The 17407-nt window shown below is 39.4% G+C and overlaps 1 protein-coding gene across 4 annotated transcripts in view; it reads right to left on the reverse strand.

Annotated features, from left to right (window-relative positions):
- Positions 1-17407, reverse strand: part of Fam169a (family with sequence similarity 169 member A) — a 60646-nt gene that overhangs the window by 12487 nt on the left and 30752 nt on the right. For all 4 annotated transcript variants that reach the window (XM_041663310.1, XM_041663312.1, XM_041663309.1 and 1 more), the window contains exons 5-8: positions 15662-15833; positions 10419-10598; positions 3674-3802; positions 2762-2868 (exon numbers count right to left, since the gene is read on the reverse strand). In XM_041663310.1, coding sequence (XP_041519244.1) covers positions 2762-2868; positions 3674-3802; positions 10419-10598; positions 15662-15833 — 588 coding nt within the window. The remainder of the gene's footprint in view (positions 1-2761; positions 2869-3673; positions 3803-10418; positions 10599-15661; positions 15834-17407) is intronic.

The following is a 17407-nucleotide window of genomic DNA, read 5'->3' on the forward strand; positions in this document are numbered from 1 at the left end:
TGTCCTTTCTTACTACGGGCCTATTTTGTTCATAGTTTCAAAGAAAAATATTTAACTGTATTCAAACACTACTTTTTGTTAAGAAATCTACCTTCAAAATTAAAAGGTTATGTTATATCCCTTGGTTTATTGTAAGCTTAAGAGTTTATCCAAAGGATCTGAAATGTTACATGTTTACCTTGGAATGTCCTGGCATTCTGTCCACAGTACCTGCTCTCCTGGCCTTTTCTGCATACTATCATCACTTAATAGGTATTGTTGATGAATCAAAACATACAAATAATTTTTTCCACTCTTTGATTTCCAAAGCAAGTATTCCAAACATTATTCCTTATCTACATTAATGGCAATAGCAATCACAGTCATTCTAGCAATTCTGTGAAGAAATAGCAATAAGTCCTTCCTATCCCTCCACCAATCACAAAGCTTGTGGATTTTAAATGAAGGTTCTCTCAGAACTACCCTTTCCTATCACCATTGCTTTGCACAGACCTTTATTATCTTAAATCTAAATAATTCCAAATAGCTTCTTCCCTGGCCAAGTCCCACCCTTTAACTATATTCTATCTAACCCTTTCCACCCAATAAACTAATGCTTCGCAGTCAGACTGTACAATCCTTTGCTTAAAACTTTCAAATCAATACCTTATCACTGTACAGAATACAAAACAAGTTTTCAATAATTAATTTCTTCTATATTAAGTATATCATTTCTGAATTATTTTACTTTTCTTTTACATGCTATACCTCTAAAATGACCTAACAACCCTTTTCATACAACTCTACCTGCCCTTTAAATCATCCTGTACTATGTACCTTTATCATTTGCTATAACTAAGGCCATCATTATGCTGCAATTTATTTATGTTTCCAACAGTAGATCATCTAGTTCTCTCATGTACTTTATCTTTGAACCTCCACTGCTTGCCCTAATACTTACTCCATTACAAATGCCATCCATTCATTCACCTACTACACACTTACGCAACCACGCCATGGGAGGCGTACACATCAAAAGATCTATTTAGAGTTGAAGAAAAGTCATCCTATATTTCAGAACCGCTAGTAAGGTTATGTGAATTTAAAAGTTGACAACAAAAGAAATGACAAATGTTTTGAGGTGACAGATATGCAAATTATCCCGATAAAATCATTACATAATGCACACAATAAAATGTCACATTGTACTGCAGAAACATATGCAAATATTATGTGTTAATTGAAATTTAAGTCTAATTATAAACTTTAAAGTAGTTAACTGTGGCAAATGCATAATAAAAATCCTGCCTTCAAGAAGTCTGTAGTTCAACTAGAAAAAATAAAAATGATAAAAGGTAAAGAGAACCACGTGATGTTTTTTTTGTTTTTTGTTTTTTTTTTTTGAGACAGGGTTTCTCTGCGGCTTTGGAGCCTGTCCTGGAACTAGCTCTGTAGACCAGGCTGGTCTCGAACTCACAGAGATCCGCCTGCCTCTGCCTCCCGAGTGCTGGGATTAAAGGCGTGCGCCACCAATGCCCAGCCCACATGTGATGTTTTATGTACAAAACAAGTAAAAGCAAGCAAAATACCACCATCACCAAAAAAATGAACCATGTAGTCAAAATAAAATTACTGTAAGTGGTTAAAAATTTTTCTTGAACTAAAGTATTACGAAGAATATCAACTTCAAAATTGACAGAAAATACAACTTATGCTATTAATCTTATGACATATTGCCACTACAATGTGTTCTCATTCAAATGACATTTAAAACTATTGGCTTTATATTAAAATAAACGATAGCCCTTATTATATTTGTGGGAAGAGCAAGGTTTTTAGTTTTTCTTGATTTTATGGTAATTGAAAATAGTCTGTGAATGTGTCTATCTGAGGAATATGGACTGTAACATTAAAAAAAAAAAAAACAGAGGCTTGCCAGGCATGGTGACAGACACCTTTAGTTCCAGACCTCAGGAAGAGGCAGGTGAGTCTTTGTGAGTTCCAGGACAGCCAGGGAACATAGTGAAACTCTGTTTCAAAAACAAACTAAAGAAAAGAAAAAAAAGAGCAAACACTATGATGTCCTAAACATAGAAATATATGTAAAACCTGATTTTGTAATAGTCTTATTGTTTATGCTATCCTTAGACAAGTATAAAAACTTTTCAAGTACTGTCAATTTTTAAGACATGAAATATAAATGGTAGAGGGGAGCAGAGAAGAATGTAGAGCTCAATAAAAATTAATAAAAAAGAGAAAAAATACAAATTGTAACTAAATATACATAAAAAATAACGGCGGCTAATAATATATGAAATAGTAATATATATTTTCCTTTTAGGTACGTATAATTTAAATTAGCTTTACTTAGCTTATAAGACTTGTAAAAAAAAAAGCATTTAATCTTTAATAATCAGTTGACAGAAGTCACCAAGAAAATGAATGCAGTTGTAATTACTTAAATTTGTTGAATAAACTGTAACATTTGAAACTTAAGCCGAGCCTTGTAGTGTGAGCCTACGATCTGAACTGTTCATGAGGCTGAGCATATTTTCAAGTTCAAGGCCAGGCTAGACTCTAAGCCAGTCTAAGCAACATGGTGAGACCTACCTCAAAATAAAAAGTAAAAGCGGGACTGGGCTAGGGATGTAACTCAGCGGTAAAACACTTCCCTAGCACACATAAGGCCCCATGGCCAATGTTCATGATCACCAAAATGATAAACAACAAAAACAAAGGACACAAAAACATTACTATTTCCTATGACGGTCAAAGAGTATACCTGCATCTCACTAGACTGACTGTCTTCCATTCCAGGCTCATATTCTGGTACAGCAGCAAGACCATACTCTCCAGACACAGGTCTTTTAGCTTCATATTGAGAAATCTCTGTATACAGAAAACGTTTAAATATAAACTAATCATATCTGATTTTCATTTTAATAATATCTGGTGATCTTCATCAACTCCCAAGAGCAGCATAAACAAAAAGGATCAAGAATCTACGTATGCTGTGTCTCCTTTACAACATCTTATGCCCAATCTTTGATCCATAAAGCCTAGGCCATGCTTCTTCAATAATACATTCATTTTTACTCATAATTCCTACTGAGGCAGTTCACTATTTGAGATAGTTCTAGGTCTGTTTTTGTCTTTCAATTTTACTTTTATTTCTTTTTCTTTTTTTCTTTCTTTTTTTGGAGATAGGGTTTCTTTGTAACTTTGGAGCCTGCCTAGAACTTGTTCTCTAGACCAGGCTGGCCTTGAACTAACAGAGATCATTCTGTCTCTGCCCCCTGAGTGTGCCACCACCACTCAGTTAAGCTTAATTTTACTCTTTTAGACTTATTTAATGTACAAGAATATTTTGTTAGTAAGTATGTATGTATACCATGTGTGTACCTGGTGCCCAAGGAGGTCAGAAGAGGATGCCAAATCCTATGGAACTAGAGTTATACACATGGTTGTGTGCCACCATGTGGGAATTGAATCCAATCGTTTACAAGAGTAACAAGGGTTGCTTAACTCTCCAGCCCCCTCTAGGTCTGTTTTTTATTAGTGACTCAAAAGTAAAAGCACAATAAAAACTTTAAAAGAGGGTCTGCAACCAGAAAGACCTCAGCAGTGCTCTGAGGTGTGAGGCACCAGCAGCTGGTGCTGCTTTTTAAACTGTCCCATATCCTACTAGTCTTACCTGCAACTTTAACTGCTTCTCTCTGTAATGCTCTGGTGACTGGTATCCGCTGATGCCAATGACCTACCCCTTCTACTTCCCACAGAAGTTCATGATCTCCTGGGTACTTTTCAAAGTATTGCTTGGAAGCTGAAAAACACATTTAACAATTTCCTAGATATCTCAAGTAGCAAGAAAGAAGAGAGGAAAGTGAGGTGCCCAAGTCATTCAGCGAGGTAGCATAATCGGATACCAAAAACATGACCAAGGTATCTTACTAAGACTAAGCAGCGGTCTCAGTTACAGGGAAACTCTTGAGACTGGAGAGATAGATTTCTGGTTAAGAGCATTAGCTGCTCTTCCAGATGACCTGAGTTTGGTTCTTAGCACCCATATGCTGGCTTACTCCAGTTCCAGAAGATCCAGTTCCCTCTTCTGGGCTCCACAGGGGCCAGCCAAACACTCATAAACAAAATAATAAGTATATCTTTTAAAAAGTAAAAATCTTACAAAATTCCAAATAAGAATTTTAAGTGATAAATCTAAAGAACGTCAGTACAATACATATATAAAAGGATATCATTATGTAAGGTTTAAAATCATACTACACAAAATGGTAAGAGGAAAACATGATAGTCTGTCACAACAAGTCACAGACAAGAAGGCAAAGACTATTTCTACTTCGGTGGACTAACTGAACAGATAATTCAGAGAAATACAAAGCAGGAGTGATGAAGAATATACAGCACTGCGGACAATACCACTCAAATATGTACTATAAAGGACAAAAATCATCACAATTGTAAAGACCAGTGAAAATAAAAACAATCACAAGGCACACTATGCTTTTTAAAGCTATGAGCATGCAAATATGACATCATGAGAAAGAAGAATGCACAGGCCTCAGTAGAGCAACTGTGTCTGGGGAGCAAAGGAAAAGGGGCTTACAAAGAGCTCCAAAGGGAAGAACTACATATAATAATAAACTGTGCAAAATTCCCTGAAGAGCAGCTAATGCCTTTAACCACAAAGCTATCTCTCCAGCCTCAAGAGTTTACTTGTAACTGAGATCACTGCATACTCTTGGTGAGTTACCTTGGTCATGTTTTGGTGTCAAGTTATGCTACCTTAATGAGTGGCATGGTCACCTCACTTTCCTCTCTTCTTTTTCGCTATTTTAAGAGATATTTGAAAATTATCTGCTGTAGGAGCTCTTTTGGCCAATAGCCTTTAAGATACCAGCCCACTTGGGTGTGGTCTTATACTATAAATGCAGCTGTAAAGCGTGTGCTTGCTTCTGTTCTCACTTCCATCTGCTAGATTCAGTTCCTGTTCCCCGTTCATGCAGAGGACGACTGTGATCTACGACAGTGATCTGTGAGTCTCCCTAAATAAATAACCCTTTATTGTAAGTAATCCTGAACTAATGTGAGATTATTTTGTATCTTCCGCCATCAAATATTTGAAATGCTAAATGTTTCGGAGTTTTTAATATTTTAAATACTTGCATAGGCTACACTATTGAGCATACTTAATCTGAAAGTTTTAAATGCTCTGAAACATGAAACTTTGAATGACATATGCTTAGTAAGTTTCAGACTTGGGAGCATTTTACATTTTGGTGAGGCATGCTCAGCCTATATGTAATTCTCATTAAAACCAAATTTTTGTTAAATTTGTCTAATCTGTATACTAAACACAAGAGCAGTAGGATACTATTCTATCATATGAACAAATTATAAATACCTAGTGTGAATCCACAGACTGACTTTTAATTGGGCATTTTCCAGTCCTTCTCTCAAACCATAAGTCTATGTCCCAGGCTTGGAGCAAGAGGAAATCCAATGCAAGGAAACTCTCACACATAAAGACTGTTCCGCAACCATCATACATGTATCTCTTACCCCAAATGCTTGCGACAGAAGTCTATGGATTTTTTCCAGATTTTTTAGTATTTTCCCATCTTAAATACAAAGCCTTTTTATATATACACACAGCCTGAAGATAACTATATATAATAGTTTCAGTGTGTCTATCTATGCGTTGTGACCTGTCATGAGAGCACCAAGTCAGTGCTCAGAGTTGTTTAGATTTTTATGTCAGCCATTGACTGTCTGAGATGCTACAGTGAGAAAGGCAAAGATAACTGTTAGGTACCTAGACAGGAAATAGCAGGCTTGGAAGCCAATCAAGATGGACCCTTCCCTCACAACCTGGACTCACATTTACCATGAAAAAGTGCAGGTTTGGAGAAATACTGTGAACCATTAAGGGAAAGCTACTTCTCCTGGTCTTATTTCTGGCCCAGACATAAAGACATAACCTTTCTTTCTGTCTTTCTTTCATTCATTCATTCATTCATTCATTCATTCATAGATAATTGGAGATATAACATTTTGTTTATTTGTTTGTATATGTATTTTGGTCTCTCTATGTAGCTCTGGCTGTCCTGTAACTCACTGTGTAGTACAGCCTGGCCTTAAATTCACAGAGATCTATCTGCTCAACATCCCAAAGAAAACATTATATACTACAGCCCCCTCCCTTAAGAGTAAATACACACACACACACACCACAAAAAAAAAAAAAAAAAAACAACCCTAAAGAAAAACCAAAAAAGCCAATCAACAATGAGGGCTCACACGTGAATCTCACTGTGAAGGGAAAGTAGAACAGACATCATAGGTTGTGGGGGAGGGGAGGCTAAGCAGGAGGATGGTCACAGGAACAGGCGGTATCATGTGGGGGAAGGATGGAGGGAGACTACTAAAGAGGACAACTGGAATCAGGGGCATCTTTGGGATAAGCTAAAACCTGGTGCAATGGAAACTCCCGGAAACTTACGAGGGTGACCCTTAGCTAAAACTCCTAGCAATGGGAGATACGGAACTTGAACTAGCCATCTCCTGCAGGCAGGCAGGACTTCCAGTGGAGGGACTGGGACTACAATCCAGCCACACAAGCTCTGACCTATAATCTGCCTGCTTTTATAAGATGCGCTGGGACAAAGGTGGCACAACAGTGCCAGGAGTGGTCAGGACATGACTAGTCCAGCGACAGAAGCCACCCTAACAAGACCTGGAGGGTCCAGAGAACTGGGATGTTCACCCAAACATGACTGGAAAAAAGTCAATGAAATGATCAGTAATGATATTCTGCTATGCTCAGTTAGGTGCCTAGTCCGTCTGTTATCAGAACACTTTACCCAGCAACTGATGGAAACAGATGCAGAGACCTACAGCCAAACAATGGGTGGACCTCTGGAAATCCAGTGAAGAGAAGGATCATGGAAGTCAGAGGGGCTAAAAGCACTGTGAGAAAACACGCTGAGTCAACTGACCTGGGCTCTTGCGGGCTCACATGAACTGTTAACCAGAGAACTTGCATGGGACAGACCTGTACCCTCTGCACATAGGTTACAGTTGTGTGGAACACCTGGCAGAGGGGTTGGGAGCTGTCTCTAACTCTATTGCCTATTCTTGGGATGGGACCCTTTCCTCCTGCTGGGGTAACTCGTCCAACCTGAACAGGAGAGGAGGTGCCTAGTCTTGCTATAACTTTATTTGCCATGCCTGGCTGATATACATGGGAGGCCAGCACTTTTCTGAAGGAAGGTAAAGGGAGTGGATGAAGGGAAGGCTGGGAGAGGGACTGGGAAGACAGGAGGGAGGGGAAACTGTGATTGGGTTGGGAAAAAATTAACTAACTAAAAGAAAGAGGATTATAGTTTAAAAAAAGTTAACCCACTGGGCTTGCTAATTACTTGGGCAGGAGTTCACCCCTCAAGAAAACTGATTTACTCTAAGATGTGTTAAGGAGATGGGAGGGATAATTATCTGCATTTAGAGATAATGGCCTCATCCATCCCAGGAGCCCTTCTCTCGTGGCAGTTGCTCACAAATACTCACTGCTAAACCTGCCACTTCTCTAAGCTGAAACCCAAGTGTCTACCTTCCTTTTTGCCCCTTGTGGTCTATTCTTGGGATACTGAGCACAAGTCCCAAACACTCTCTGATGTTCTGGGATTTCTCACTATTTTTTCTGTACACCCTCAGTCCTTGAACATCTCCACTGCTGACTTCCACTCTTCCTTCTCTGTCTCTCTCCTCCTAGCACCTTCTGGGACTTACAGCATGGAAATCCTGTGGTTTATCACTCAAATTCTCGTTTGATTCTTAAGCTTCCTTCTGAGTCTTTTTTTAATTTTTTTTTTAATCAAGGACTAAGAACCTGTAAAAGAAAATTCTAACTTCTCAGTAACACTCGCCTTGTTCAAATCTATGTTAAAAACACAGTAACCTGGCAGAGCACAAAACCAACATAGTGCTGCTATACAGAATGGCAAATATTTTTTAACAGTTCTTTTTATGTGTACGGGCATTTGCCTGCATATATGTCTGCACCACTTGCACATCTGCTGCCCATGGAGGCCAGAAGAGAGAACAGGATCCTGCAGGACTGAAGCTATAGTTGGCTGTGGGCCACCACGTGAGTGTTGGGAACCAAACACAAGTCTTCTGGAAGAGCAGCTAATGCTCTCAACTACTGAACCATCAAAATAGGAGATTTATTTATTTAATTTATGTATATGCTTACTCTTGGATGGTGCACGTGTAGTGTGCAATGTATGAACTACATGCACATGCATTTACCTATCCATGCAGAAGTCCAGAAGATGTTTCTACCTTCCTCTATTACCCTCTGTTTATTATCTGGGATGGGGTTTCTTACTGAACCCAAAGCTCACAGTTTTGGTAAAGCTGGTTGGCCACCAAACTCAAAATAACCCATCCACCTTCAACCCTCAAATGCTAGGGTTACAGGCACTTATGGCTATGCCCAACTTTTCCATGGGTGCCGGGAATCTGAATTCATGTTCTTTTGCCTTTAAAACAAGTGTTCTTACTCAATGAGCCATGTCCCCAGACCCACTAATGTCAAATTATTAGAAATAAAAATCAGGAAAACAATCTCATTTACAAGAGCCTTAAAATACCTAGGAATAAGTTTAACCAAAAAGGATGAAAGCTTCCTATAAACAGCATATAATACTGATACAAAACTTGAAATGAGGGGCTAGGGAGATGGTTTCACTATCAAAAAACAAAAATACACAAACAATTAAACAAACAAACAACTTGCTACTCTTCTAGTGAACCTGAGTTTAGATCCCAGCAGCCATGTTGGGTGGCTTACAACTTGCCTATAACTCCTGCTCTAGGAGATCCAATGTAATTTCTGGCATCCACAGGCACTAGCACACATGTGGCCTGGCTGGCAAACAGACAGGCACACATGCACGAAAGCATTCAAGCATACAGGCACGCACACACGCACGCACGCATCCTAAAAGATGGTTTGTTAAAGAGGAGGAGTAGAGGTGAGAGAGGTCAGAACCTTGTGTATGAAAAGCCTCTCTCCAACACCTATTCCACACTTAAGACTATTAAATAGTGTATAAAGAGAGACTATGAGTTAGTGTAAATAAATATACAAGTAGAATGGCCTGTCTCTGATAACTGTAGGGGTACAGAGGACCTTGCTCTCACAGATAAGCACTAGGGAAACCAGGAATGTTGAACATGCAGGGTCATCTATTCAAAGGAAGAGATATATAACCTGTTTTCTGACCAGAAGGCTGGAAACTAAGGTGGTTAACAGGCAAGGCAACCTCTGTGCTATCTGTAGGGCCAGGCCACATCTGGCTCCCCCAGGCTCCCACATACAGGTCCAGAAATGGCTAATAGCCTGGGTGACCTCTGCACTATCTCCATGACAGTTAAGAGCACTTGCCACACTAGGCCCTTAAGGTAACACAGGTAGCCTATCTATAGAACCATCTTCATGCAGGAAGTGACAAGTACTTTGAAAAGAATTTTGATGTAATTATGCCTTAAGCTTTATGGTGGACATGGGCTTGTGTTACACCAGGAAATTTAAATATGCTTAACATAAACCACCAGTGTTGGACTCAGGAAACTTGAACCAACACTGGTTAATAAGTCATGTTAAACTGGATTTCCTTCTTGCCCTGGATTGCTACTCTGCTGCCATGGCATTTGCAGAGAACCACAAAATAGGGTTTATTTGTAATCAACTGTGAAAAGGAGAAGTCATTAGGAGCTTTGGATATCAGTGGGGGTAGGGGTGGAAGTGGCAGACAACCTAAGTAAGACATCTATCTCTAAAGGGTCACCCTGATAGAGATGACAACTACAGGTTTTTGGTTGTTTTTTTTTTTTTTAAAGATTTATTTGTTATGTATACAGTGTTCTGTCTGCATCTGCATGTATGCCTGAAGAGGACGCCAGATCTCTTTACAGATGGGGGTGAGCCACCATGCCTCTGGAAGAGCAGGCAGTGCTCTTAACCTCTGAGCCAACTCTCCAGTCCCTACAAGAACAGGCTTTAAAATTGGAGGGAAATCTGAAAAATACAGTAAGTATAGTAAGAAAGGCACAAAAACTTTTCACCTGAAAATAAACAAGTTTTGGAGAAAAAAAGTCTTGCAGAAAATGTTACAACTTCCTTGGCCCAGAATTCCAGAACTCAGAGGTTAAGGCAGGAAAATCACCATTTCAAGGCCAAGGCCTATACTGTACGACCCTGACTTCAAACATTAAAAAGGTTATTATGTGCCTCGTTACAACTAGATACCACAGAATAAAATTACATTAGAAAGTTAAGCCCTAGAAAGCAAAAAGTTCTAATCTCATTGTCTGGAGAAACACATTTCAGGTGACAAGTTTCAGCTTGGTCCACTCACCTGTGTACATGAGAGAAGACAGCGGGTACCGCAAGCCAAGGGCTTCTTCTGTAAAGGAATCAACAAAGTCCTCCAGCATATGAAGCCCCAAATCTTTTCCTCTGTATTTCTTTCTTATAAACATTGTATCAAGAACTGGCAGTTGGTAACTCTGAGTAAGAAATGAGGCACATAAGCTTCCTGCAGTAGTAAGAGAAACCAAAGAATTTTACACATTAAACTACATGTACATTTAGTAAATGACCTAATGTTTCTGAATAGTTTTTTCCCTTATGTTAAGAAGTACAAAGAACTGCATATATGTATTACAATTTTTGTCATACACTCTAATTGTATTCATGTGATAGTAAGAATAATTCTTATTTTATATTTGCCTGTGGTTAAGTAATACAGAACAAACAGCTCATTCCATTTTATGATATACATACTTGACTATGACTATATGTACACAACACTACTGCTATCTTTAAACATAACCTTAACCTTCTCCCTGCTCTACCATGGACCAAAACTGCTAATACCATGAGCCAAAAACAAATCTCCCTTCAGGTACTTTTGCTCAAGTATGTAGTCATAGCAACCAGCAAGCCAGATTAGAACAACATTATACAAGAAAATGTTATTTGGTCATAAAAAAATGAAGCATTGGAGCTGGAGAGATGGCTCAGCAGAGAACCCGCATTTGGTTCCCGCACCCACATGACTACTAACAACCATCCACAACTCCAGGTCTGGGGTTCCAGTGCCTTCCTCTTCTGAGAACACAAGACATACACATGATGTGCAAACAAAACAATACAGATACAATGAATAAATGTTTTTTAAAGAAGTATTAATACACACTATAATATATGAGACTAGGAAACAAACTATTAAGCCAAAAAGAAAAAAAAAGCTAGACACCAGTCACATGATGTATGATCTAGATTAATTAATGGTTATCAAAGCCTGGAAATGGGAGTGACTCCTATTGTACACAGTTCTGTCTTTTGCAGTAATAAAAATTATCTAAAAATGGTGAGATATATCTGAAACAGGTAAATTATGTGGTATGCAAATATACAAAACTGTTGTTTAAAATACAAATAGCAATTTAGGCATTTGATGTATACCATTTATAACAAATTTCTGTCAGGACAGTCTTCAAGTGTACCCATTTTCTCACTTTCTCCGTAAGTCTCACCCCCCTGGGGTCCAGTTACTCACCCTGGTCTTTCTACACAGTCCACAGCAACAATCAGAAATCCTGAAGCAGTAACAATACCTGGGGCCTTTGCCCAGGGTGCAGCATTGCAGCCTCTTCACTAAACTGTCAACTCTGCTCACGTGCATTCTACTGGTAAGCTGTCATGAGCTGTTTCTGCTAACTTAGAAGCTGGCTCTGGGTAGAGATGTCCCCAGTCCCTTCCCATTTCACACCTAAACAAGTCTGTCACAAAAGATCCTCTAGGGCCCTTGTCTGGAGATGTGCCCTGTCCTCAAACAAACACACAAACCAACAGATAAACAAAACAGAACAAAAAGGAAGACACTTTGTGACAGGGAGGGAAGAGAACAAAATAGCCCAAGGGTAAAAACATTATGTTTTTAAATATAGCTAAAAAAAAAAAAGTAAACTATTTCCAACAGATGTTACTATTGTTTATCCCATGATTTAAAAGTGAAAGAGAAGTTGGAAGTTCAGCTATGAGAAGCACATCCCTGGAGAGAAATCTCAATAAGGAATTCCAGCTGACTGTCTCAACTTCCCCAGTTGGTCTCAGCTGGTTATTATGAGCACTAGCTTTGATGATGTCATCACTATCTGCTGGAAGCCTTACTGGGGAGACTGCTCTGCCAGTGACTCTTGATCAGGAACTCCAGCTAGCTGCCTTAATGAGGCTTCCCCCCCTCGGTTTCTGATGGATTTAATGACATTACCTATTATTTGTTCTTTTACTTGGAAGCCTCGGAGGGGCGGGGGATGACATGGGACACTCTGTAAAGATACACTCTACCTACCAACCAACCTCAATGGGGTTTTCTCAATTGATTTCTACTGGATATTTTAAGTACCTTATTTAATGATGTTTTGTGACCTATCTACAACTTACTATTATCTATTCTTACTGCAGTTTGCTATGTATTTAATAAATGCACTCATTCAAAACAAAATCTATGGGGCTACAGAGATGGACCAGTGGTTCCTACAAGGGAGCTGGGTTCAGTTCACAGCACCCACATGGTGGCTCATAACCATTCAGAACTCTAGTTCTGTTGGATCTGACTCCTTCTTCTGACCTGTGTGCGTACCAAGCATATACATGGTACACATACACACATGCAAGCAAAACACTTATACAAAAAGCATGATTGTTGTAGGTGACTCTCCAGACTAAACAGAATACCTGCCCACTCTGGGCACCTGGATTCCCACAGAACTGTCTGGTGCCGTGCCATCCTGAAATCTCTTCACTGCTTCCCTTCAACATAGCGCAGAATTAACTCTTTCTTTGGCCTAGAGACCTTTTAAGATACAACCTCTATGCTATCCAAATTCTGTCACTCCCTCTCTATAAACTAGGCATGGTAGCCACCTGCAATTTCTGAAGCGTTCAAATCTGTGTCTCCATTTTCAGCTTCTGCCTGAGTTCCTCCATCAGTTCATTCAGAAAAGCTTCTCCTTACCTTTCTATTTAAAACAGCACCTCCCGGGGAGAGGGGGTGGGGTAGGGGAGAACTGTGGATGGAATGTAAAATAAAAATAAAAAAATAAAGTAAAATAAACAAATAAATAAAACAGCCCTTCCCAAACTCTCTCTCAGCTGTTCTTTCCCATCTCTTCCTCTAAAACCTAAGTTCTTCAAGGATGGAGCTTACATTTTTATTATTTCAATTTGTCCCTCTTAATCTTTCTCCCTCCTCTTTCCTCCCCCTTTCCTCATTTGTATGGCTCCTAATAACATGAATAAATGCACTCCAGCAACGACTTTAAGATCTAAGCACAGAAATCACAGACCTATTCTGCTACAATGAGCAGCTTCCTCTTCTCAGGAACCCCTTCTCTGTCCTCCAGGAAGGCATTCCTTCACCACCCTAAAACCACAGTTAGCATCTCATAAAAGGGTCTGCGTGGGAATAGCTTTCCCACACTGTATGATATGAATGCCAAACAAATTGGGTGTTCATTTTTAATGCTATTTAAGTCAGTTAGGTATTAGCTATTCTAAAGAAACCAATCCAGAAAAATTTAGTAAGGGTCTAGTTTTGGCTTGAGTAATACTTCTCACAGTCATCCAGAGGGTATTTCAAATTACTTGACACTATCTAACAAGCCAGACTAAATTTTACTGACTTACAAAAGAATTACTACTCATCTTCAGATAGCAGAAACTCAGACCCCATCTCCAGCAACGTGAGTTCACTGCCCTCTGTACTGGAAACGTCCATGCCGTTTTTCTTCTCAGTCTCTACCACTATAGTCCTCACTGGGCCCTTCTCTCAGCTGAACTACCAAAGATCTATTAAGGACTTCTTGACTTTAAAAGATAACTTTCCTACTTACCAATCAAGTGCTATAAAAACCATGTCCCTAATGTGCTGTGGACAATAAAATGTCACCTGTCTCAACATGGCCTTTATGACACTACCCAATGTAATCTTCACCTTCACCCCTCCAACTTTTTGGTGCTTTGTTCTGTAGTAAGATTCTTCTCTTTATTTTTTCCAATGTTTTAGTCCCACAAGTCAAGCTTATTTCAACACGCCCTGCACATTTGCAACTCTTTTTTACATACTTAGATCCCATGCATGTGATTACTAGCATGGTCTTTTCCCTTCCCTACATCTCTAACTTCTGATAACCCTACTGACCCTCCAGGGACACTTTCAAATATTTTTCTTAGTGGCACTTCTTCTAGGCAGAATTAAGTGCTTAGTCTTCACCAACTACTCTTGCTAATACATTAAATGCATCATTCATTACCATGAATGATTAGGTGTCTACTGACTACAACTTTTTATTTTGTTTTGTTAGGGTTTATTTTGTCTCATTCACTAGATTTTGGTTGTTTTGAGGTGGCCCAGAAGGTAAAGGTGCTTGCTGCCAAGCCCAACTTGAGTGTATCCCTAAGACCCACATGGTGAAAGGCGAGAACTGATTCCACAATTGTCTGACTTTCATACAAGCACATGCACACAGAAATATTTTTTTAAAGATTTTATCTTATAGCTACAGGCGTATCATTTGCCTACTGTATATGTGAAGAGGGAAAAGAAAGTGAGAAAGAGCTGGGCATTGGTGGCACACGCCATTAACCAAAACCAAAACCAAAAAAAAAAAAAAAAAAAAAAAAGCAAGCAAGAAAGAAAGCAAGAGTGTTTTAGGTTTTCTTTGGGACAATTTCTCAAAAATAACTTCAGGGGCTGGAGAGATGGCTCAGAGGTTAAGAGCACTGACTTTCCTTCCAGAGGTCCTGAGTTCAATTCCCAGCAACCACATGGTGGCTCACAACCATCTGTAATGAGATCTGGTGCCCTCTTCTGGCATGTAGGCACACATGCAGACAGAACATTGTATACATAATAAATAAATCTTTGAAAAAATAATTTCAGTTATGCTTCAATTTCCTTTAAAGAAAAGGCACTCCCTTGAAATAAAGAAGTTACTTTCTGATCTAAAGGCTGGCATACACAGCCTTAATTCCACTACTAGCCAGCAGAGAGATGGAGCTTAAAAGGAAGAGAAGGCTGAAATTAGCTGCAGCAGCACCTCACAGCTCTAGGATATGAAATGGAGCTGGCACCAGAATAGCAAGAGCAAAGGCCAGATCCCAGAAGAGAAGGGAGCCCCAGACACCAAATGATGAAGAGCATAGTCAGAATAGGGATAAGACCGCTCCTCAAAATAAAAAAAAAACCTGAAAAACCAAATCTGTATTTATTTTAAGCATTCTAAATAGAAATGGCAATGCACGTAGGCCAAGCAACAAGCAGGTTTAATAAGTAATAGGAACAGCAGCAGAAATCAAAAGAGCAACCTTTAAACAAACACATGGCTATAAAGATCACGGTGAAATGACAACCTTCTCTAATCTTCTGGGTCTAAGGTCTAGTCTGCTCTCCCGTGGACAGGAGACATGACACTCAGAAGAAATCCTAAGTGCAAGCATCTCAACTTGCACTCCAGCGGTTAAGACACTGACACAGTTGGGGACCAAAATGGAGATTTCTGTAACACAGTTTAAAGAACTTGTAAAACTCACCTGTAGGCTTAACTGAGTAAAACCCAACAGCCTCTCCTTGTTTCCACAGAATCTTAGCATAGTCAGTACTGCTATGGCACAGGAATGGGATCTCATTTCTCTCCATTTCCTGCTTTCTATAAATAACTCGGTTGAGAACATACAGAACCACTCTTTCTCCGAGAGTGCTCACCTACAAAGAGAGTCAGACAGCAGGCACAGCGATTACAATGTGCAGCTACGAGGAGACACCAGTCACCTTGTCCCCAGCTCCCACATCTCCTATGTCATCAGAGCACTTCCAGGACAGTCAACACAATTTGAAACATTCTGTTATCATAAACATTCTATTATCATAGAATCAAGGCTAATCACTAACAAGAACAGTCCATTCCCACAACACATTTTACGCACAGATACTGTCTTGTAGCAAATTCTAAAACGGGCAAATCAGGGCCCAAGGCACACACTGTCTAGCATCTCACTCAGTGCTGCCCAGATCCAAGGGGTGTCTGTGGCCCTAGCTACTGTACCCCACTACATACTCTGCTTCAATCCTATTTCACCCTATTCCTGCCCCTATACTAAAATAAATATTTTAAAAGCCTATACTATTCCCAAGAGAGTTGCAGAACAATTACATTTCATGAAGGCAGTCCTAACTATGCCCTTGAGAAAGGCATCTTTTCTTTTTAGGTGAAATGTTCCTTAGATAGCCCTATCCTTGCTATAAGGACACCCAGCCTTCCCACCCACACACCCCTTTGCTAGAGCAGATGAGCAAATAGGGTGACAGCAGGGAAGTCTAGGGAAACACACTTGGGGCCCAGCTCTCACTCAGAGCCACACCACCACAGGCACTGCACGGTTACCCCAGCCTTCTGTTATTGAAGTCAGCTTTTCCACAGACATTTCTAATGCAAAAACAAGACTTCTGTTTATAAAGTCTATTTTCTTCCAAGTCCCCTTAAACAGTGGTTCTCAGCCTTCCTGATGCTGTGACCCTTTAACACAGTTCCTCATGTTGTAGTAATTCCCAATCAAAAAATTATTTCGTTACTACTTTATTACTGTAATTTTATTAGTTATGAATCATAATATAAACTTCCAACATACAGCCCCTGTGAAAGGGTCATTTGACCCCCAAACAGATCACAACCCAGATTCTCTAATCATCACCTTAAAGGAAAACAACTTTGTCCTAACCATTTGTGCAAAAAAAGAAACTATTGCTACATGCACACACTTCAAAAATAAATACCCCTGACAGGGGTTCTCCAAGCCAAACAATACAAGAAATGACAGAACAGTCAATCTCTAAATGACAGGCCACTTCCTTATGTAGCAGTAACCAATTTAAAACTCTTCACACTGAGCTGAAATCTGCTTTCCAATGGCTGTTCTTTGATAATACGCAGCTACACAGAATACCATCATTTGAAGATAGCTATGACATTCTTCTGAATTTTATACCTTAATACTGAAGAAAGAGAATAGAGCAGTTGAGAGTTACTTTGGAATCCGGGTCCTCTCCCTTAGGAGTGCCTCAGATCCTCTAGTATCTCTGTGTACACTTGGCATACAGTGTTTACATGGAAGATATTCTGAAACTAATGTGAACTTGCTATCAACGCTTCTTGGCTTCATTTTACTTCTATTTATTTAAAGCCAAATTTTTCTCACACATGCTGTTTTAAGAGGATAGTGTGTACATGTACAACTAATCTTTCGGAAATACACACACATACATATATTACCTTACATATA

The sequence above is a fragment of the Microtus oregoni genome, unplaced genomic scaffold (assembly GCF_018167655.1).
Source record: "Microtus oregoni isolate MIOR12 unplaced genomic scaffold, Mior012 000014F_ref0000157, whole genome shotgun sequence".
In the NCBI taxonomy this organism is placed as follows: domain Eukaryota; kingdom Metazoa; phylum Chordata; class Mammalia; order Rodentia; family Cricetidae; genus Microtus; species Microtus oregoni.